The sequence below is a fragment of the Centruroides vittatus genome, unplaced genomic scaffold (assembly GCF_030686945.1).
Source record: "Centruroides vittatus isolate TY-2023 unplaced genomic scaffold, ASM3068694v2 contig_738, whole genome shotgun sequence".
In the NCBI taxonomy this organism is placed as follows: Eukaryota; Metazoa; Arthropoda; class Arachnida; order Scorpiones; family Buthidae; genus Centruroides; species Centruroides vittatus.
In genome coordinates this window covers 1,207,722-1,231,740 of record NW_027122474.1, presented here as the reverse complement: position 1 = coordinate 1,231,740, position 24,019 = coordinate 1,207,722, and the positions used below count along the sequence as shown (strand labels likewise).

Here is a 24,019-nt window from a genome sequence, read left to right as displayed (position 1 = left end):
TGAAGTCTAAAAGTATCATCATTATCATATATCTTATTGTTCTAAGCTGTACCTGTAAGAAATGATTAAGTTACAACTGATGGCTGAATTTAAGACAAAGTCAGTAAATTCAGTATATTTCAATTTTTACTATTTAAACTTAATTTTAGTTTAATAATAAATAAAAAACTTGTCTTAATTTTTTCTTATAATTTAATTATATCTTAATGTTTTGTTGTTATTTAAAAATAATTCCTTTTTGCAAACAATTTAATCAATTAAACTTAATATCATCTTTCTTTTATTTGTAAAACTTATATTCATTTGCCACTCATACTGTGAAATAATATATTGAAAAATGATGTAGATATCACTTAAATATAGTAAAAATCAAATTTTATTTTGAATTTTAATGTAAACATGTTTTAATGCATAAAACAGTCTTTGGTTTATGAAATCACATCATAAACTCTTAACTTTCTAATCAGTTAAAATTTATTGTAATGTTATGTACTGTACAAATATACTTGTACTTAGTCACTAGTAAAAACTTTATATACCCATATATAATGCCAAATATAGTAAGTATAGAGAAAATGTACTGTCTTTCAGTATTAAATTTATTTATCTCTGATGAATTGATTACACGCAAGAACTTTTGACATTTCAAAATGTCATCCTCAAGCAAAGAATACGCAAAAATCAAATTTTGAAAATACAAAGAATTTCGTATATTCTTTCTTTGCCTGAGGATGACATTTTGAAATGTTGAAAGTACTTTCATGTGATCAATTCATCAAATAAATAAATTTAACACCAAAAGACTACATTTCCTTCATATACAGTCACTCATATTATTAACATATTCTGTTATCTAATTGTCACAACTGGAAGGCTCTCATTGTCTGTATAACATTGCCTCATATTTTATGAACAAAAATAAGAGAATGTCACACAACAATATGATAAATAAACTATTGTGGTTCCATTAACTAAATTCAGTTCCCCTTTGATAATTTATGTTTTTTTCCTACTGAGCAATTATGTTTAATGTTTCCATGGATAAAAGAATAATATTTTTGCATAGACTGATAGTGCAATTTTGAATATTATGAGTTGGTTTTTAAATAGTACATTATCTAAACCATCATCCTCATTGTCATTCTTATCTTTAGACAAGTAATTGACTATGGCAGAAATCTGAATAGGAACAGCTGTAAACAACACAGACTTAGATCTAGCTTTCTGAATGAGCTTTCTGTTTTAATCTGAGTATGTTTTATCTATTTTTTTTTTTTTAATGGTTTTAAAATAATAATTATTGGCGACATTAGCCTTATTTGTCTTCCATTGATTCCAGCACTTTGATCATTTTAGCAATATTCAAGTTTTGTAAAATACTTTTTAATTTTTTCAAAATTATCTTAACATATCAAACAGTGTTAGACAGTAACTAATAAGCTTCCAGCCAATATAAAAAAAATAACAGAGACATTCTGTTATTTCATAGTTTGATAATGCAAAAATTTCCACATAAAGGAAATTTTTTATGAAACCATACAGAGATAATTAGATCTAATTAGACATACTAATAATACTATTTTCTTTTGTCATCAGTGTATATTAATATTTTTGTTTGAATCTGCATAGTTGCAAGATTTTCAATAAAAAAATAATTAATTTACAAAATGAAAAATTCTTGGTGATTAATTTTTACAAAATTTATTTACTAATTAGTAGAAAAAGAGAATGCATGTTGAAGACTAAACTATCAATGAAAATATCTTCATTTTAATTATTGTTAAACTAAAAAATGAAAAACTTCATTAGGATAGTGATCAATTAAGTAAGAATTTACAAATTTTAGTTTAGATTTTTCTTTTAGTCAGTGAACTGGTCAGAAATTTTGATTATCCAAGATGGGCAATTTACCAACCTTTGGCAAACAAACAAATAGTAAATAGGCCTACTGAAGTATTTATATTTCAATGACCCATAATTATTTATCTAATTATCATTCTAGTATTCTATTAGAACAATAATGAATTCTTTTTAATATATCTTAATTCTCATCAAGAGTATTGTATTTATTAGCAATTCACACTGTATAATTGATAATTTGAACTTTGGATATTATTACAGGATGTTACATTAGTCTTTTTTGTAAGATCTGAGCATTAGTTCTTATTGATTTCATCTGACCACCATGCTTTTAATATAATATTACTTGCATATTAAATATTGGAAATGATTTTCATATAATTATATATAAAGCACAACATGATTAGCCCAATATTTAAATTATTATTCATATAAATAACAAAACTATATATAAATATAATAAACAACAAGATACAGTTTCCATTTATAAAATTTCATATCACTTTTAAGATTTATTCTTTTAAAATAAAATTAAAGATTTACACACTAAAATAAAACTTTATATTTTCAAATAAGGAGAAATAAAACATGGTGGTTGAAATAAAAAAACAATAAGAACTAATATGCATCACAGACAATATCTACAAATCCAAAATACCATGCAAATCACATTAGGGTAATTAAAAAATCTGAGTAATGTAAAATAAATACTATAGATATAACCAAAATAGGATGATTACATGCAATAAGAAAATACATTACACCATAAAATGAAATAAAATAATTTTTATTTTAATCTGTTAAAATTATAAAATATTCACTACTTTTTAAAATATTTTATTTAAAAATTTAGTTACTAACAAAAAAATTCATTTAATAAATTCTAAATAATTGAAACATTTACTTTCTAGCACTAATTTTTCTTAATTCAACAAGTACTTTTGGCCTTTTTAAAACAGCCATTTGATATTCTGATTTGATTTTTAGTATTTAAATAATTGTAAATGATGTTTCTAAATATGAAATTAATATAGAATAATACTATCAGTCAATAATGTTATATTATGCTTTTAACTATAAAATAGAATTTTTCTTAAATAATCTTACTTGCTGTACAACTGCTTTATATTTTTTCATGACTTCTGCAAGTTCTTCTTCCATTTCTTCTAACTGAGTTTGTAGAGCATTTTTCTCTCGAGACAACTGAAGAGATCTACTCTCAACCTAAAGAAAATATGTAACTTTTAAAAATTTAAATGTACTATAATATAATGGAATACATCTTTCTGCTTGTAATTTCCCTTACTAAAAATATTAATTTAAGATATTTTAAAAATTCTAAATTTAAGGTTTATATGAAAATTAGTATGCTATGGTGGAATGGAATGTTCACAATATATTTTTTATTTTATTACTCATGCTGCTGACTATAATATAAAATTTTCTATATTTGTGTATTTGTATTTATAAAATTATAAAAAATAATTCAACTATTCAAACTGCTATACATAAATAAGCACTACACATAGAACCAAAATCCAGCAAGAAAGTACAAATCTACATGAAAGCAAACATGTTTGACCTTTACAGCTGTTAAAACAATAAGCCTGATAATGATCGTTCAACGCGGATGAAAATTTAGCAATTATTATTTAGGAAAATTTTATATTTATTTTTAGAGAACTGAGAAACGAAATTCTAATGTCAAGTCCATAAAAACAATTAGTATTGAGATAGAATAGTTAAAACAGTCTAACAAGAGTTCTTAATATTAGACTGATGAAAATGAACAAATTATTAATGAGATAACATTAATAAGGAAACACAAATGGTCATTGTATTTATTCTTAAAAATTTTAAGATAAACTTGAATGAAAATATCAAATAAGGATTAATTCACAGATAGAAACAAATGATGCAAATAACTACAGACCATTAAGGACTAGGAAACAAATAAAGCAAATAAATATTTAAAAAAATAATTTGCTTCTGGCTAACAACTATTGGTTTTTTATATTGAAATTATTTTAATTTGTTTTTATTGTATAACAACTATAAATGTATGTAAGTTATTTCATTCTGATAAGTCTAAGGATCACTATCAAAATAAAGGCATTTGGATTTTTATCATATATCAATTTTTTTATTATTATTAAAGACATTGTACCAGATTAAGAACTGTGAGATATTTTCAATGCTCTTAATCTGTTTCTACCAAAGTTTGGTCATGCTTTTAAAATGATCAAGATTAAAATTAAGGAATGTTCAAATACTGCATAGTATAAAAGAATTAAATTAAATCTTACTTTCATTATTTTTCCTTCGCTAGGTTATACCCCAATATTTAAATTATTTGGTTGAAGAAAAATAAAATGCTTGATTTCCAGGAAATTTCCAGTTATTAATTCAATTTTTAAGTCACTTTTGAATAGACAATTTTATCACAATGGCCAGTCGCACATCTCTTCTCTCCAATTATTCAAGATTTTTCCCGATGGAACATTTAATAATGCCGATATGAGTAAAATGACTTGATAATATTGTAATTTGGTCTACTGTTACAAATGTCTCTCAACTTAACCATCAACTGTTAGTGAGTAAGTATTGTCTTTGCAACCAATAAACTCTCACTTTAAATTGTATATTTCAATACTATAGTGAAGAGGATCACAGAGCAATCACCATTTACATACTCTCATCCTATTCTGTAATGCATTAGCATTAACCACAAAACATAACCATTTACTATACAAAACTCATTTATCACTTACTATTAATAAATACTTATTGCATAGTAAATGATTGTTTTGTGGCACTCATCACATTTATCTACTTATACAACATATTTAAAAAATGAATATAAAACAAGACAAAAAATATTTCCATATAGAGTAATAAATGAGAATATGTAAACATAACTCAATAAATTCTTTATTTTTGAAGTATTTTCAATTGTAAAAAATATTGTCTGTTGTAGAATGTGCTACAAGGATTCACCACACAGTCCAGAAAATGACTGAAAAAAATTTATCATCATGATTTTTTTACATCATATGTAGCAGTAGTAAAGGTTACTATCAAGTACAGTTATTAAAAATATCACAGTTTAATGAAAGCAACTGGAGAATACTGAGAACATGACTTATGGAAGGTTAATGTAATGAGTATCAAAAATGATAAACAACTGGAAGAAATGACACTTGTAGTCAAAAATTCACAACTTAATAGTAACTAAAGGAGCTAAGGGGTTAATAGAATAACAACATTTTCAACCAAATTAACTGGCATTCTTCAGTTAATGAACTATCAAATACAAAGTTTGAAATTTAAAAGAATAAAAAATATAAACATTAAATAGAATATACAAAATTTAAATATAATGGAGATAAAGAATGAGTATAAGCACAATTGATCACCATCATATAATACACTAATGGCAAATTGTTTAAGATTAGAATAATTTCTATTTAATTAAAAAAATTTATTTACCTCACACTTTGTTCTTGTCACTTCTTCCAACTGAGATTGTAAATCTTGCAATTCCATTTCTGCTCCCTGTCTTGCTTTTATAGCAGCTGTTTTGGCAAATTCTGCATCTTCTAACTGTGATATTAATATTTAAACTTAAGTTTTGAATTTGTTTCAAAATTATTTAATTTAAATTTTAATGTACTTACTTGGTTCTTTAATTGGCGTATTATTGATTTACCAGCTTGGCCCTCACGTACCCGTTCTAACATCATTTGTGCATCTTGAAGCAGAGCCTTTGTACGTTTTAGATCCCGTCGAAGACGTCGCTCCACTTCAGGATCGTGAGGTGGAGGTTGGTCAGATAATTCAACTATTTTTCTTTCTAATTCATGTTTCTGTTTCAATACTTGATGACGTTCTTCTTGTTCTGATTCCAATTGAGATTCAAGATTTTTAACCTGTGTATAAAATTTATTTATTAACCATAAGTCTCTCTCAAAATAAACTTTTATGAGTAATCCTAACTAACTACTTTTCCAGAGACCATCCTGAAAAACTTAATTCTTAATTCCCAAGTACTTTCAAACTCATCCAGGAGAGTTAAGAATCAGTTTTTTTTTTCAGGTTGGTCTCTGGGAAATAGTTAGTTAGGATTATTTATTAATTCTACAGCTTAATATTAATATAGCCCTAAATCTTAGTTATTATTTTGGTTTTATATGTTATCAAAAAATCAAAAATAACCGCAAAAATAGATAATTAAGTTCTTGTATTCAATGCTTTAGTGACAATGTGGCTCAACTGACAAAAATTCATATTATTTTTAACTTGTATATGCTTGTAGTTAATGAGAATAATAAACATTTCATAGATAAAATCTAAATATGAATGTGAAATAAATAAATGTAAAAAATTTAATATAGCTTTTACAGTGATCTATATAAACTAGATGTTGATTATTAAGAACATATTCAATCCATACAATTCATTATTTAAAAACATTAATTGATAGTTTTTTGTATATAAAAAAACTTTCTAAATGATCAATCATTATTGTAAGAAAATTTAATCTAAATTTGTAAATTATTTTCATATGATTAATTTTAAAACTTTCTTACCTTCTTTTGGGCAGCTGCCCTTACTTCTTCTATTTCTTCATCTTTTACAGATAACTCTCTCCTAAGTTCTTGTCTTGATTTTTCAAGAGACATTTCTAATCTTAATTTGGATTGTTCTAATAATTGTACTTGACCTGCAAGTTCTTCTAATTCTTCTTCTTGATCTTTAAACTTCCTTTCCAATTCCTGCTTGGCCCTTTTCAACTGTGTTATCTGATTACAAAGTTGTTGTTTTTAAATCATTGTTAATTATTCTAAAAATCTCCTTTTATCAACTTATATTTACATAAAAGAAATATAAAATTCACATACATACACACAAATAATGATAAAATCATATACACTTAATATTTATAAATCTGTAAACTTAAGATATCTTATATAATCTTAACTACTAATTCCTTGATCATCATCAAGACAAAAAAAAATATGCTAAATAAATTATAGAAATTTATTTATTATGATAAAAATGTAATTGGAATTGAATACAAAATGCTAAATTTGATTAGAACGAATATTCAAATCGAATCATATTCATTATTTCTTTAAAAAAATGTTCAATCTGATGACAAGACTTTTGTCTTAAAAAATATTTTATTGCAATAAATATATGACTTCTGTAATTTATTTAGTATGTTCTTTCATATCAATATTTGCTTTATATCAGAAAAAATAGAAACGAGATAGAATTGGAATTCTCCCTTTTCCACTGGAATAATATACTTTAATGTATACTTTTATACAGATTTAATTTCAATTTTAGGAAGGAAGGCACAGGTACTAAGGATAATTGCAATTTTATCTATTACAGTACACCTGATCCATAACAGATCTCTGCTGATTACCATTAATCCCGTTATGTTCCAGAATTGGTAGTGATAATGTGATTAAAATTATGTATATGAAATCATTACTTAATCAATAGATTAGACAATTAACAAATTAAAGTATAAAAATCTGGTTTTAATAGAATAATGATAGCAGAAAATTTATAAATTTCTCATTTTAGACATTATTTCAAAAAAATAAAAATTCTTTAAAAAGTTGCTAATGTAATTTTCTTTGTACTTTGAACATTTGTCCCATTTCACACTACATATTATACAGAAATATTGAATAGTGAATGTGGAATTGTAGAATTTTATGATTCTGTATAACCACTATAAAACTCATTACAGATTATTGTAGTGTATCCTTTTGATTAATTTTATGACTTTTAAGATGATAGTCAATCAAAAACTTATTTTTAAACAAATATTCAGAAACATAAACCAAGACACAATTAACATTCAACATTCTTTCAATATAACAGGAATTGAAATCTTCCCAAAATAATTCCTATCACATTAGATAGTAGACATAATATCATTCCTGATTTCAATATTAATTCACATAGAACATTTTAAAATAAAACTTTGTACATTACAATTCATTCAATTCTTAAATATAGTTTTTTTTAGTTCTAACTTATAAATATCTCATTAATCTTGACATATGTTCCAAATGAGTAATTAAATCAATTAAAATATAATGGTAATATCATAATGTTTCCTAACAGAATTACTGTATCATTTTAAAATCATTTTCCTGTATTCTTATATTACTTATATTTATCTCGTAGATCGTGAGATATCTTTAATAAAAATTGTGAACGTATACAGCATATATTACTTAAACTATTTAATGTAATGCATACAAGTATAAAGAAAATCTTGACTAGCATTTTAAGTTATAGTAAATATAAACTTACTTCTTCCTCTCCACTAGTACTTCCAGCAAGTTCTTCTAATTCTTTATTTAACATTATAATTTTTTCAGATTGCATTTCCATATCTAATCTAGTTGACTAGAAAGAAAACAATGATATTACAATTTCAAAATAAATTCATTGTAAAATACAATAGAGTCCCCCATTCTATGACTATAAAAGTAGGGTCAAAAAATGTGCAACTGTTACAAATTTTCTATTATGTCTACACAAAATGCTACGGTTCTTTGTTGGCCATTTCTGCCATAGTTCAAACTGCATTTCTTGGAACATAAGTTTAATTTAAAATATTGCACTTACAGGAAGTACGATGACATGCTTAGAGATGGTATCTCATGAATCAATTAGATCATAAAATCAGGGAGTCTACTATATATGTTAAATTCAAAATATTGATTTTATTATTTTAATTTTTATCGTCATCTTTTATTACATACATGCAATTCTTGTTCTAATGAATATTTTTCCCGTTGAAGCATGTCTTTCTCTCTTTCAACTTTTTCTCTTAAAAAGTGCTCTTTTATAATTTCTTCTTGTCGATTACTTAATTCTACATCAAATCTGTAAAAATAATTCATTAATATTTTTTAAAATTACAGATAGAATAAGGAGAAAATAAAAATATTAATCATCATAATAAACAATGCACAGTAAGACCCTGCTTAACGCGGGAGATACGTTCCTAGATGACAAAACACTAAACAAAACAGCATTACACAGAGTAAACAGGGAAAGGGGAACACGCAACCAAAAATAAACAAATTTTACTATAATTTTATTTTTATATTAATTTGTAAAATAATATATGTTAAATAACACACAAACATATGCACACAGAAATGTAAAGTTCATTTTTTGTGACAAAGGTCCTGGCTCTTCTGAAATTCTTGTTTTTTGTGATAAAGTCATGTGGTTTCATTTGTCGCTTTTTTCTTTCTTTAAGCAAATATCGGTAGCAAGAGATCACATCCAAAATGCCTCATCTTGCTTTTGCACTCCTTTCAAAATCTGGATCATTCGCCACAATTTGATCAATTTCGGTTATCATTACTAAACTTTTACTAAGGAAATCTGTAGAGAAATTCTTTGGGTTCTTCATTTTCAGAATTTCTATTTTCCAGTTCTACATGAATTCCTTGTTCTGCCAGTTCTTGAAAGTAATCGTTGGTAAGACTCTCACCAGAAACCTGCAGTAACTCCTCAATATCCTGCTGTATAATGATACAGCAATAAGCTCTTCTCGATGAGAATTCTTGGATAACTTCAGCCATAACTTCTTCCACACTTTGTTCATGCATTCATCAGTTAATCCTTGTCAAGCAAAGTTGATATTGCCTATGGCATCTATGATGTTATATTTTTTCCAAAATTGCACCAAAAATACAAAGATTTAAGACAAATACAGCACGATGACAAATTTCCACCTTTTGCTGATTGGTTCGTGTTCGGGAATAATTGTATTATATATGAATCAATGAAGTGCTTTGATAATTTGAATTAGTGTAAATTTTGAGCTTTTGTTTAGGTTTTGAGCTTTTCTTTAGGCTTTGAGCAGACCATGTTATATCGAATCAGCATTAATTAAGGCAGCATTAAGCAGGATCTTACTGTATTGTAAAGTGAAATGAAATTATCCAAAATTTTATATAATGTTATAGTGTTTAGAATATTTTATTTTCTTGTTTTTTAGCCTCAAAACTAAACTAAAAGCAAGATTATTTATTAAATTTTGAATTTTTATTGTTAACACATTGTTTTTTTTTAAAAATATGTTGTTATTTAAAGATTACATATGCAACTTTGACACCAGAATGTCCTACAGTTTGCAGATATATTCATTAAAAAATGGTATATTTATGAAGTAAAAGAATAATAACCAAATGATGGATGTTATCATGTAAAAGAAAAATATTTAAGTTTGAGAGATGTAAGTTTGAATTATTTAATGTGAAATTAGTTTTTTGAATTCTATTGTCTTTCTTATAAGCCAATACAATTCAAGAAGAATATTTTTATAATATAAATTTTACATTATACTGTATAATTTATAATATCTTAATAGAATGGTGGAAATTAATTACTTTACCCATTTATTACCAAAATTTATTACTAACTTAATAAGTAATATTTTTCGATATTTACTTTCTTTGTTTCTTTTCTAATTCAGCATTTCTTGCCATTTGTTCTTCTAGCATTAATCTCTGATCCTGAATTTCACTATTGGCTTTCATTGCTTTTCTTTTCCATTGACTTGACACTCTTTTTTCTTCTTCCAGATCCTCTAAAACTTCTGCAAACTGCAAATATTAAAAGCACATTTATTGTAAAATTGTTATCTATGTATTCTGCAAGTTATAATCTGGCATAAGAACACAAAATAAAAAATGTTTATAATTATCTGCTCTTTTATTTTCCAGCTATAATGAAGTATTAATTTAAATTTTTTAAAAATGAATTGGCCAGTGTCTATTTTAATGCAAAAAAGACAAAAAATTCCATATTATTAAACTCAACTTTTATTTCAAACTTAAATTTTCGACGTAAAAAAAAATCTCTTGCTTGGAATTGAAATGAAAGAATATCACTTTAAAATTTTTATAAAAATTAAAAATTCTTAAATTTTGAAATAGTAAATTTAAATTTTTTACTATTACATTTCAAATGAAAACAATATCGACACGTTAATTGGAATATTAATGAAATAAATAAGATTTAATCTTCCACCTTTTTATCAGAAGCCTTTTTAATCATTAACTGATTTTCTAATTCTTCTTCATGTTGTTGTTGCATTTGTCTCTTAGTAATTTCTAATTCCTTTAATAATCTCTCATATTTCTGACGATAGATGGAACTTGCTAAAAATAGAATTTTTCAAAACATTACATTTTTGTAAATAAAAATCATATGGCAAATTAAAAATAATCATTTATATTTAATTTTATGAAATATAAGAAATACCCTAGAAAATAATGCAATCTAAAAATTACTTGAAATTATTTTTCTTAAAAAAAATTATGAAATCTTTTAGAATATGATGCAGAAATAGCAGAAAATTTTTGCATTATTAAAAAAATAATTTGGGACAGTAATATCATATTAGAAACATATAGAATAATTAAATATAAGTTAAGTAAAATTAATTATCAATATAATATCTTATTAAGATATTTATGCTACAGCCATATAATTATTAAATATACTTTTATCATTTAAACATAAGTTAAAGCTAAATTTAATTAATGTATCAGTTAAATTTTTCTCACTTTTTTCCCTACATTAAACAATTAGTAAATGAGTAGTAATAATTTACTCATTTAATTTTAAAAAATATATATATATATATACTATATAATATATATTATTAAATGAGTAAAAAATTTAGAAATAGTCTAGGAATAAAACTTGCTGCTTTATAAAACAAACCTTTTCTAGAAATAATCTAGCAGTTACAGAAAATACATGAGTAACATAAATTTTAATCTTTTTTAAATATATAAATTTTAAATTACAATTATTAAATTGCAGATACTTATCAACTGTGAAATTAAAAATCAAAAATGGAAATTCAATCAGGATATATTATTTCTATTATTATTATTATTTTTTTTTTTTATTTAATTTTCTACTTTAATAAATCTAGTACCAAATTTCACTTTAAATAAAGGAAAAAATTTAAATTTAAATAAACAAATTTTTAAATATGGCCATTATTCTTTAAACAGATGAAACTAGGTTTTTGATATAAAGCATTGAAATGTTATATATATATATATATATATATATATATATATAATGAAAAATATATATTAAATACTTTCTATCAAAATATACAACTCCAATACTAAGAATAAATAAATGTCAATTTATTTATTCCAATACTAAGAATAAATAAATTGACATTTATTTATTCTTAGTATTGGAGCTGTATATTTTGTTATTTAAATTCCACTAAATCTGTGGAATTTAAATAACAAAATATTAATCTGTCTAATTAAACTCGATATTAAAACATAAAATATAAATTATCAATCATTTCATGCAAATATAAATTAATTTTTTTAAATTTACTTTTATTATCATAAAAATATTCAATTATTAAATTTTAAGTATTTCTTACATAAAAGCAAGAAATTTCTAATTAAGATATTTAAATAAATATAATGCTTTTTATTCAAATAAAATGATATTTCGTATATTAAAAATTAGCTTCAAAAATGTTTCTTAATAATCCTATAGATTAATTAATTAATAAAATATTTATAAAAGTTTGTTAATTATAAAAAAATTTATAGAGAAGAATAGTATCATTGTCTGCCAGTATGAGTCGAACATGGTGAAATTTGAATCTATCCCAAACAAGGAAGTAAATGTATCATGTTTTGGCACACAGATGTTCTTAGTAATTGCAACTAAAGGGTGCAAATAACTTTGCCAGAACTTAGTGTGGATAGGCATTATTATTTATAATTAATTTTAATTATTAAAATAATGCTAAACTAATTAAGTTTATTTTTACCATTTAAAAAAAAATAATAATAATTTATTTTGCAATACTACGATTAAAATTTAAACCCTAAGTTTCACTATATACATAATTAAAATTAAATTTTTATTTTCACAATTTTGGTTGTTATGACTACATAAATGAATATATTAGTTATCATCCTTCTTACTGAAGTACTTTTATTTTCAACTGAAAAATTATATAAATTTATATCTACAACTTTCAAGACATATTATTTCAAATCATAGAAAAACACTAACACTTCCTGTTTTAATCTTCACTATATTCTTTATATTTGGAAATTCCTTGTTTTAGCTTGACTCAGTCTCTTAGAATTTAAGTTGTTTAAATTTAACATCTAATAAGTGTAGTTCTTCATAGACTAAAAAAAATCAGTTCTCATTTTTTAACCTTACAAAACAATGCTTTTTTTCAGGTTAACATAAGCAATAACAATACTCCTTATTGTCAAATAGTACAATGTGTAAATCACCTTTTTCTTTTTTAATCCGTTATCACTTTGTAAACTTCTAATCGACCTAAGATATTAATTTACAGCAAATTATTTTGCTTCCTATCTTTTACACTTTTTGTCATTTACTTTTCTCTATTTAATACAGATACATTCAAACCAACCCTCTATGTAATTTCCTATCCCATGTGTTTATTGTGATAACATCTTAATGTTGTATATAATAGAACAACTTGTTATATGTCACATTTTGTTTGTCAGAGAAATTTTAAACATTAAAATTTTAAATTAGCATTTTTAAATTCAAAATATAAATTTCTGTTCCATTACATAACTATACAATATGCATACAGTTTGTTTTAAATAGCCTTGGATATACAATTTTTTGAAAATTCATATAAAAAATTAAATATCATCCACTATTTTACTGCAGCTAAAAATATATAAAGTAGATAAATTCATATGTATATCTTTAATAATTTTGAATTAAGCATTCAAGTATTTTTGTATATCTAATTCCAATAAAATAAAGTTTATTTATTATTTTCCTTATTCAGAAGGCACGTTTCTGGTTTAAGGAAACGTAACAATGCTTATCCTTATTAATGTTAAGCAGATTAGCTCAAAAATGTTAAAAATGAAATTATTTTTACTGATTAAGACTGATATTTTCAATTAAATTAGATGAAAATACCAATTTTTCTATTGTGTAGAAAAAGTTATAACAAAATTTTTTATAAAAGAAATTATTAAAGAGTATAATTTCTTTAATTATATGAGATGAAAACACAAATTTGACTAACAGATGACAAGATTATTTTTCTTGCAATTGCCAAATACTTACATTTCACAACCTAAAGTCATCATATATCGATTTATTTAAATTACAGACTAGAATTCTAATTATTTCCAAATTATCATTTTTAAAATACAAATTAATGCCTATTATTTTAAATTCTAGTTTATAATTTTATACTATATTTTAGCAGTAAAATCAACTCTTTCAAATTATTAAGATTGAATAAATAAATGTAATGTTTCCAAAAAAAAAAAAAAAGTTATTAATATTGCATGCATAAAAAATAGAAAATATGAAATATAAATTATTTTATATTTATTAAAAGTGTTCTTAACATTATCTTATTAATTGATCTAGAGGTGTTATTGTTTATCGTCAATAATTGTATCTTATGGGGAGAATTCTTAAACACGCATGCATGTATATGTATAAAATATCAATCCCTGCATTTATATAAGTATAATATTGACTGACTACATAAAAATAAAGAAATTTTACAAATGAACCAATAGAGTAATATACTTTAAGAATAAATTTAAAATTAAATATATATAAAAATACAGGTCTACTAATAAAAAATCAGAAAAACAACAAACAAATCAAATCATTTGACATTAATACTACAAGTGCAAAATTTTGAATTCACGCATCTTAATTAGTTATGAAACAGTCCAATTTCTGCAAAAATATATTGGGTTGGCAATTAGTTCTAAAATATCTTCATATCAATGTCATCTATTAATATATAACAAAAAAATTATAAAATTCAAAGCCCAGCTTAACTTTAAGCCAAATGATAAAGATCTACTAATAGAATGAAAAAATAAATTTATATGATTCATTTATTTTAATTTATTATCTATACTATGTTATACAGATTATTAAAATATTCATTTTTTAATTTATAAAAGAAAAAAATTGAATCCTGTAGCCCTATAATTAATTTAATATTTTTTGCCCAGAATTTTCCAAAGCAAATTCTTTATACTTTGTATAAAGTTTATTATGGCTACTTACACAAACAGTTTTCTCTATTATTACTAATGTAAGTAAGAAGTATTATATTTACAATTTATTTACTTTAATAATAATTAATAATTAATTTACAAATTATTATAAATATTAAGTATAAAAAAATAATATTTATAATAATTTTTAATTTTCTTTTGCATTATCAATTATAAGATACAGCAAATTTAATGGACAAAGAATTAACTAGAAATACTACAGTAGAGACTCATAAATCGGCACCCCGGTAATCAGAATCGCCGGTAATCGGCACGATTTTCAGTCGGACTGTGTCGTGCTGAATCGAACGTTTTTGATACTAAATTTACTTCTAAAGTATAATTTTCATGTTTTTATATTCTTCAATATATTTATTTTGTTTGTACAAAATGCAGAAATAATTTTTAACGATACGATAGCCTCGATTATTATTATAAAAATTTTTGTTAGGCTTAAAATCGAACAAAATTCAACACGAAGCGACACACTACGGAGAAAAATTCAACAGGAAGCGACCTGCAACGGAGAAAAATTTGAACATCGGACAGGTTAATATATTTTTTCGTACATAAACCGTAATCGGAACAAATCCCTAATCTGAACAACCCCAGTCCCCAATTGATTCCGATTTTCGGTTCACTACTGTATTAATATTTAAATATGGTAAAATCTGTTCCATCACATAAAATGTTAAAACCAGTATACAACAATAAGATAGTCTAATTCTCATGCATATATGTTTTAAGATGTTTTAGGAAAAAAATGATTTAGTGAAATGATTGAAAATGTAATAACAGTGAAAAATTTAGTGTGTGATGATAGATAAATGTAAAAATGATGTCCCAAGTGTGTTCAAGAAAAAAAGAATTCTGTTTGGCAAATGAGACATAAAAAAGATTGCAGAAATGATTTTAGAGATTCCAAAAGTGTATAAAAATAGAGACTTAAAAAAATCTTTATGATTTTTTTATTTAAATTTGAAGCTGAGAATGTTGAAAAATTTTTGAAATATAGTGGATCCTTACTTCATGATGGTCTTTCCAAAAGAAAATACAGTTCATTGTATGATAAATATTTGCTTTACAAAAGGCTTATGATTGCATCAAACTTTATCACACAGGTAAATAAGCCAAACAAATGCAAGTGTTTTGGTAAATGTATATTAATGATTTGGTTAAAAAATAAGTAAAAAAAAAAAAACAAGACAATCAACATTTTTACCTGTTTTTCCTTTTTTATCATATTTAAATATTTATTTATTTAGCATCCTATACAGAATAATACTTTTATTGCAAAAATCACTTTTTATACAGGATCACTTTTAGTTATTCTGTAATAAACATTTCAACTCTTAAAATTTTGGAATGAATTACAAATAAACAATGTATTATTGAGTTTAGGTTAAGATATTTTTATGACTCAATGGAATCTCTGAAATATATTCTTACCATAAAGTAGCAGTCTACCGTATATCACTAAGAAACAAGATGTTTAAATATGGAATCATATAGTCACGTGGTCATAAAGTTCAATAAAGATGCAAATATCAAAATCATAGATTTTTTTTCATTTTGAAGAAACCAGTTTAACGGAATTAGAAGGCAAAACTATAGCACGACAAATGAAATCTAAAATTTTTAAACTGAATCAACTGTTATTTTATCATGTACTAGTATAATTATGTACAGGTACATACAGTACTTTCTCAGTAAGCTTTGGCTTCAAAAACATTGAAGAAATTATTATAATAAAAATATTTAAAACAGAAAATGTAATGTAGTGTTACTTTAATGAGTTCATAATATTTTTCTTACTTTCATCATCGTCAAGTAAATCTCCATTCAGTTCACTTGGACGATAAGTTCTTGCTTCCATGACTTCCATTTCCATATGCTCATTTTTCTTCTGAATTTGAGAACATTTGTTCTGAAAATTAAAGATATTTCATAATAAAAATATTGATTAAATTCGCACAATAATACCAATAAAATATTTTCAAATATTTATTCAATAAAGAAACAGAAACAATTATTACTTCTAAATTTCTAATCTCATAGAACAAAAACATACAAGCACATAATGAAATACAAAACAACAAATAAACTAAAGCACATTGAAAATACTTATTTACTTCAAAGACTGAAAACTTTATTTAGATTTTTAAAAACTAAACATTAACTAAAATTATTATTCGCTTCAGAATTTTCTTATTAACTAACTGAAAGCTAATTTAATAATAAATAAGTTCTATTTAAGCTCATTTTTGTAAAAAGACAAAGTAAAATATTTTGTTTTTTACAAAGATGTACATGTACATGTAAATATTAGATAAAATGCATGTATATGTAAATGTTAAATGCTTACAATTCTATCTATTTTACTTAAACCATAATTTATTCTTAATAAAATGAAATTTAAAAATTCACTAAAGAATCATATTATTTCTAAAACATACTTCAGAAATTTTCACATAAAGATCTATGATGATAAATCATATTGATCTGAGATATTTAACAAAAAAATTTTTTTTCCAATTTCTTCCTAAATAAATGAGACATTTTTATAAGGGTTTTCCAAGTATTTATTTGGTAACTTTATTATCATTCAATGAGTTGTTCAAAGCTGGAACTTATCCTAACATTAATTGATATCACACCTTCCTTGTGTCTTCCAGCAATACTTGATTCAAACATTTGTTCTAATAAAGTATTGTTGGAAGATATAAGGAAGGTGTGATATTGATTAATGTTATTATTTGGAAATAATTACAAAATAATAATAATTATACTTATAATAATTACAAAAATATTATTGCACCATTTAATCTTGCTTTAGATACAATTGCATAAGAATAATTTTAAATCATACTCCATCTGCTTATTGATAATTTTAAGCAATCAGATATATCTTTCAATCTGATATTAATTCAATAGTATAACAAGAAATGGGCCCAGAAGGCCTAGACCTCTTTACCTTTGTAAATAAATAAATGAAGATAAAATCAAATAAGTACAGGAAAATTTATTTAAATGTGACAAATGCACTTGTATAGATGTATATACAATATCTAAAAGTTACACTTCATCCACAGTGCTAATGATCCGTAGTAGTATAGGTTTGTGAATTCAGACCCCTTTTTAATATTGGTTCTAGTAACACTATATAAATATTTAATGTTTTAAGTTATTTCATTTATATTATTATTTTTTAATTTCAATTACTTTTGTTTTTCCTCCTGAATACTGTTTGTTGTTAGAAGAAATAAAAGTGAAACATTTTTTATTTCTCTTCACACTCAAGATCATTAAAGCCCTCTTCATATCAATCACTTTTGTACAGCAATAAATTAATTTACCTATGGCATAGTAAAATTATTATTTAAAAATCAAATACATATCAATATCAAAATGCCTGACTGCAATTTTTAATCATCTTTTAATTTAAAAAATCATGCAACTTCTAGTCCAGATCAAAAGTTTGTATATAGTTAATTGAGGTATCCAGCCCCTAAGATTTCTGTGTCTAGTCTCAATTTCCATCTACTTAACTCTGTTCTCAAGATTAACAAAGGACAGACATATAACAGTGGGAATGTATAGATCTGCAATCTGAAAATTGCAACCAAATTATACACAATAAAATCACAACACAAATCATTGCATATGAATATCATATGTTAATCATATGATATTGATAACAATTGAAAATATAGTAATACCTATTCATTCTCATAAATGGAAGATGAATGATAAGTTATAAGCATCTATGGTGCTTATCTTCACATATACAATAAAATTATGATATATGCATATTTTTTATGTGGGCAATTTTCCACGTGCACATTTTGACAGTGGGTTTACTCTGTGCAATTTCCATGTGGGCCGTTACCATCTGAAGAAGAACTACGAAGTTCGAAAACGTTAATGGAAATTTTTCGTTTTGCGTATAACACCGGTAAAAGGTTCCAGAAAGTGTTGTTCCATGTGGGCTTTTTTGTTTGCATTTTTTGTAAAACTCTTTTTTACTTATTTTATCAATAACTTTATATACATTATAATGAAAAATCATCTACACATTCTCAATGATATAAAAATATCTGGTAATATATTTATATCCAATATAAGGAAAACTTAATAATTTTTCTGACCTCTCAGATGCCACAGTATTCTATGAAATGCCAAGGTTGACACCTCATAGAGCATAAAATATTTTATTTTTCAAAAATTTAAATATTTCTGACGTATCATTTCAACTTTACCATTGTTTTTCTGTAAGAAGTCTGTTTCTATCCACACACTTCATATTAGTGACATAATCAACAAATGGGCCAATGTAGTTTTATTGTATTATATATATAAATTAAGAAGAAAAAAAGTGAAATATGTTTTATTGTTTCTTCATATTTTTAATGTATCAAACAATTTTATTATGATGTACGTAAAAAAATTTAAAAAATTATAAACAGTTTAAGCAATATTATCTAAAAACTTACTATTTAGGAAATGTATTGATAAATAACTTTTTTTTTATTTAACTTTTATTTACTTTATTGCATCAGTCTGAATCCTTGTGTATAATGGCAGATACAACATTTAACTTTTTCTTGCTTGTCAAACTGTTTACAATAGAATTTTTCATAACTGTGTTTTTTTGAGATAAGTTGTACACAACAAAGTTTATGTCTGAACTGTTTTTGACATTAAATTTAATACAGTGAGGAAAAAAAAAATCTTACAATGAATACAAGAATTGTCTTTGTTTTGTGAGTGGCATGTACAGTACACAACTTCAATTCCTTGCAACTAGGACAAACTAACTGTAAGCATAGCAAAGTTGCCAATGTATATTGTAACAGTAAACTTCATAAATTAAAACAAGGTTAAAAAATAAATTTAGCACTTAATCCTATATAATTATGCTTACAGATAACATGCCTTCAAAAATAAATTATTTTCATAAATACTTAAATAATTTGTATCTAATTTATATGAAATTTATATAAATAAATTATAGAAATAAACTGTATAGGACCTTTATTTTTGAATACGTAATTAAATATTCTCATTATCTGAACAATTTTGTTTGTAACACAATTGGCAACAACAGTTCCTTTGTCTAATTTCATCCTTGAAACTCATCAAAATCTATTTTGTGTCTTTACATATACTTTAGTGAAATTTATCTAATTTTATATATAATGAAATCTTTTCATTAAATTCTTAAATTCAGTTTTTAAGAATTTAATTTTTTAAATAAAATTTTAATAATTTATTAAATAATTTATTTTATGTAATAAATATATAGTAAAATATTTATTATTCAAATATATTGTTTCTAAAATATATAAGTTAGTATTTAATGTAATAAATATTAAAAAAAACTAAATTTCATATTGAGTAATATACATATAAAATAAAAATTAAAATATAAATAGATAAATTTTGACTCAAATTGATTATTAATATTTATAAAGTAGTCTGTTGTGAATTTTAAAACTTACAATTCACCATTCTAGTCAGAGGTATCACTAGGGTTGAGGTCTCTTTTTGTAAATGGACCATACAAAATCCTTAGTAATTTTTTTTTTATATACTAATGTTATTTGTAGCCCAATAGCATGTGGCAATATGGTTGGCTTTAGTATTACAAAGCTTCGTAGAGTTGTTTGTTATTTGTAAATTGTAATTCCCTTATAGCATCATAAAAGTTACTTACATTAATTTATTTACTTTTGCAATTGTATTATATATTTAAAATGTAAAATATTTTGGTATTTTTTATTGAAATTTGGTAATAATAAGCTCTGACTGGAGGGCATTTAAGAGTTCAAAAAGTAAATTAGCATAGTGTTTTAGCATTGCAAGTATATTGATACATGTAAGCTGGTTTTACAAAAAATATTTTTGTTGTTATAACTAATTACAGTACTATTTTTATTTAAAAAATAATAATAAATTTCTGCTGAAACATTGTACAAAAATTCTATAGAGTCATTTTGATGTCATCCTCTCTGATGATATCACCTGGTGCAAGTCCTCAATCCCTTATACTCCCTTAGTGACACCACTGATTCTAGTTATCATTAATAACAGTGGTGACTCAAGGCTATCTAACATGGGATGCTGAGTAACAATAGCATAACTAGACTCGATATTAGGAAGGCCTAAGTTAGAATGTGTAAGCCTACATTCAACCCTGTGAGTTTGAATGTAGAGTGCTTTGAATGGAGAGTGAACTTTTAGATATTGTATACACATTTGTATTAGTGCATATGACATATTCAAATCTTTTTTCTGTACTTGAATATTCTTTATTTATTTACAAAGGTAAGGTATTTTACATAACAAACAATATTTATTTATTTACAGTATTTCATTTAATTAAGACAATTAATTCAAGATTCAAAATTTTTGTCTTTTTCACATTAATGTTAGCAGGTATTGGAGTACTCTGCACCTTTGCTTTGACTCAGTAACTAATTCCTGCCATACTACTTGAAACAACACTGCTAAACAGTGCAATACTGTCTCAAGCATGTAAACAAATCATTAGACAAGATGGCCAAACAAGTAGGATTGCTTTCTGAGGAGGGATTGAGGATATGACCTAGAGAGATGGTACTGCACTGTACTATTTAACAGTGCTGTCACAGGAGAGAACAGACCACAACAGCCCTTATACTAGAAGCACCTTTATTAGAATACCATTTTGATTGGTACAAGTTTAATTAATTTTAATTGGTATAATTAATTTATATAATTATTATATAATAAGAATCAAGACATTATAGAGTTTTCACACATTTTTATGTTATAAAAACATCTGTTATAAATTTATGCATAAAGTACCAGATTAAGCATTAGAAAAGTTTCACATTAGAAGTTTATTTTATAAAATTGCAGAACCAATCATATTTGATTGACATTAATACATTGTCATTGTTACACACACCCACATAAGAATGCACTTAGTGTTTGTTTGCTATATTACTTTTGCTTTGATACCTGTGTTTGTAATCTTGCTTTTAGTTATTGTCTGTTAATTATTTAATTGTTAATGCAATAACCTAATCTTCGATATCTCTAGCAGAAAACAAAGCAAGAACTGCAATGACATCTACATTTGTTATATTTTTACATTATAGACTTGGATTCACAAACATCATCCTATGTTGCATTTATAATTATAATGTTCAGTAAATAGAACATAAAATATGTTGTGCACAACTTTGTATTATTTTGTGATTTTATTTTTCTTTAGGGGTATTGCAATGTTTACCACAAACTACCACAGATTAATAATTAACTGGTAAAAATTGAATTGTTACTTATTACATGTTTATGGTTTTTGTGAAAATGACCATATAAAAAACTGAAATTATCTTTAAAATAAATAACAATTGAATTAATTATATAAAAAAAAGTATAAGTTCTCAAGAAAATTAAAATAAACAAACACAGAATTCTATGGTCATTAACATGAATGAGTAGCAATTAAATTTTAATTAATAGAATTAATCAATCATGTTCTTTGAAATAATCAACAATTACAATCATTTAGAAAAATTTGATACAATCATTGTGATTGTTATAGTTAATGCTGTTATTAATTTTTATTGACTTCAAAAAACCAAATGAAAAAAACAATCAAATATATTTGTAAACTCTTTTTTTCTTATATATCTTTTATATATAATTCTTATTTTTGAAATAAACCTATGTTGGTTTCTTGAATTTTATTGTGAATTTTTTGAACATGAATTTTGCCATATAATGTCATATACTTTGTTAATTCATTTTCTATATTATTTAAAAATAAAATTAATTTAATAATACAAATTTTTAAATAAAAATTTTAAAATTTTCCACTTTATTTAAATACATTTGTGTTAATTTTGTTTGCTTCATGCAATTTTTTAAAATATATCTACAATATATGTTTACAGAATATAATGATTTAAATCATTTTAAATATTTTTATGTATAAGGATTATTCTATAATGTAAATTAAAAATAATTTTTTCATTTATTCACAAAATAAATTTATATAATTGTTCTGGTAATGTTTTATATTTATAAATTATGTTAAACGCTAATGATGAAATAACAAATTCACACAATTCATAAATTTATTAAAAAATAAAAACATCAATTATTTATAATTTAAATCATTTAATGTTAAATGAAAGTATAATTATTCGTATCTAAGAACGTAGGTTCATATTTCATTCTAAATAACTACATTTCTCATATTAATCAAAAACAGATGTTAATTAGTAAATAAATTAAATCTTTTTATCAATTAAAACTATCAAAAAATTATAGCAAGTCTACCAATTATTACTGCTAAAATAGTCATTTGATACTAATAATATCATCAAAAAGTTAAAAGTTAATGATAAACACATTATCATTAATTAATTGATGTATGATGGTTTCATAACTAAATGCTTTTTTTATATTAATGGAATAATGATATAATTTTGAAAGGAGATATTTATCTTTCCTTCTAACATCACTATAAAAAACAATTAGATATTTATATACATTATGTTTATTTTTATTGATGAGATTTATTAAATGATGATGTCAGTTAAGTAACATGTTTAGTTCATCTTTTATATTTTCAAAATCTCAAAATTCTATTTTAGTAAATTTATTTGATTAGATTTACATATACAGTTATATCTTGTACATCTTTACACTATGGTGAATTCCACACTAAATGATTTATATAAGCCAGAGGATTCAATTAAAAACAATGATTCATAATAATGTGGTCACTACCAGTCTAATATATATAAAGATAAATCATAACTATAGTTTTAAAAATGAATTTTAATAATAATAAAAAAAAAACAAATATAAATAAGTGGAACATCAGTTTAAATGCCTTATTAACTTACGGTTACCATATTATGAATATAATTACCCACAAAATGAAGATTCCCAACCAATTCTGTGCTTAGAGTTGAGCATCAAGTTTTGAAAAAATCCAAAAAATTCAAATGTTATAATAA

General features: G+C 23.9%; 1 protein-coding gene across 1 annotated transcript in view; it reads right to left on the bottom strand.

Annotated features, from left to right (window-relative positions):
• LOC136980983 (unconventional myosin-XVIIIa-like) overlaps nt 1–24,019 on the bottom strand; it is a 116,959-nt gene that overhangs the window by 13,875 nt on the left and 79,065 nt on the right. Inside the window, exons 22-30 of the mRNA XM_067277183.1 lie at nt 16,815–16,926; nt 10,942–11,072; nt 10,360–10,514; nt 8,655–8,778; nt 8,200–8,295; nt 6,450–6,662; nt 5,538–5,789; nt 5,350–5,463; nt 2,968–3,084 (exon numbers count right to left, since the gene is read on the bottom strand). Coding sequence (XP_067133284.1) covers nt 2,968–3,084; nt 5,350–5,463; nt 5,538–5,789; nt 6,450–6,662; nt 8,200–8,295; nt 8,655–8,778; nt 10,360–10,514; nt 10,942–11,072; nt 16,815–16,926 — 1,314 coding nt within the window. The remainder of the gene's footprint in view (nt 1–2,967; nt 3,085–5,349; nt 5,464–5,537; nt 5,790–6,449; nt 6,663–8,199; nt 8,296–8,654; nt 8,779–10,359; nt 10,515–10,941; nt 11,073–16,814; nt 16,927–24,019) is intronic.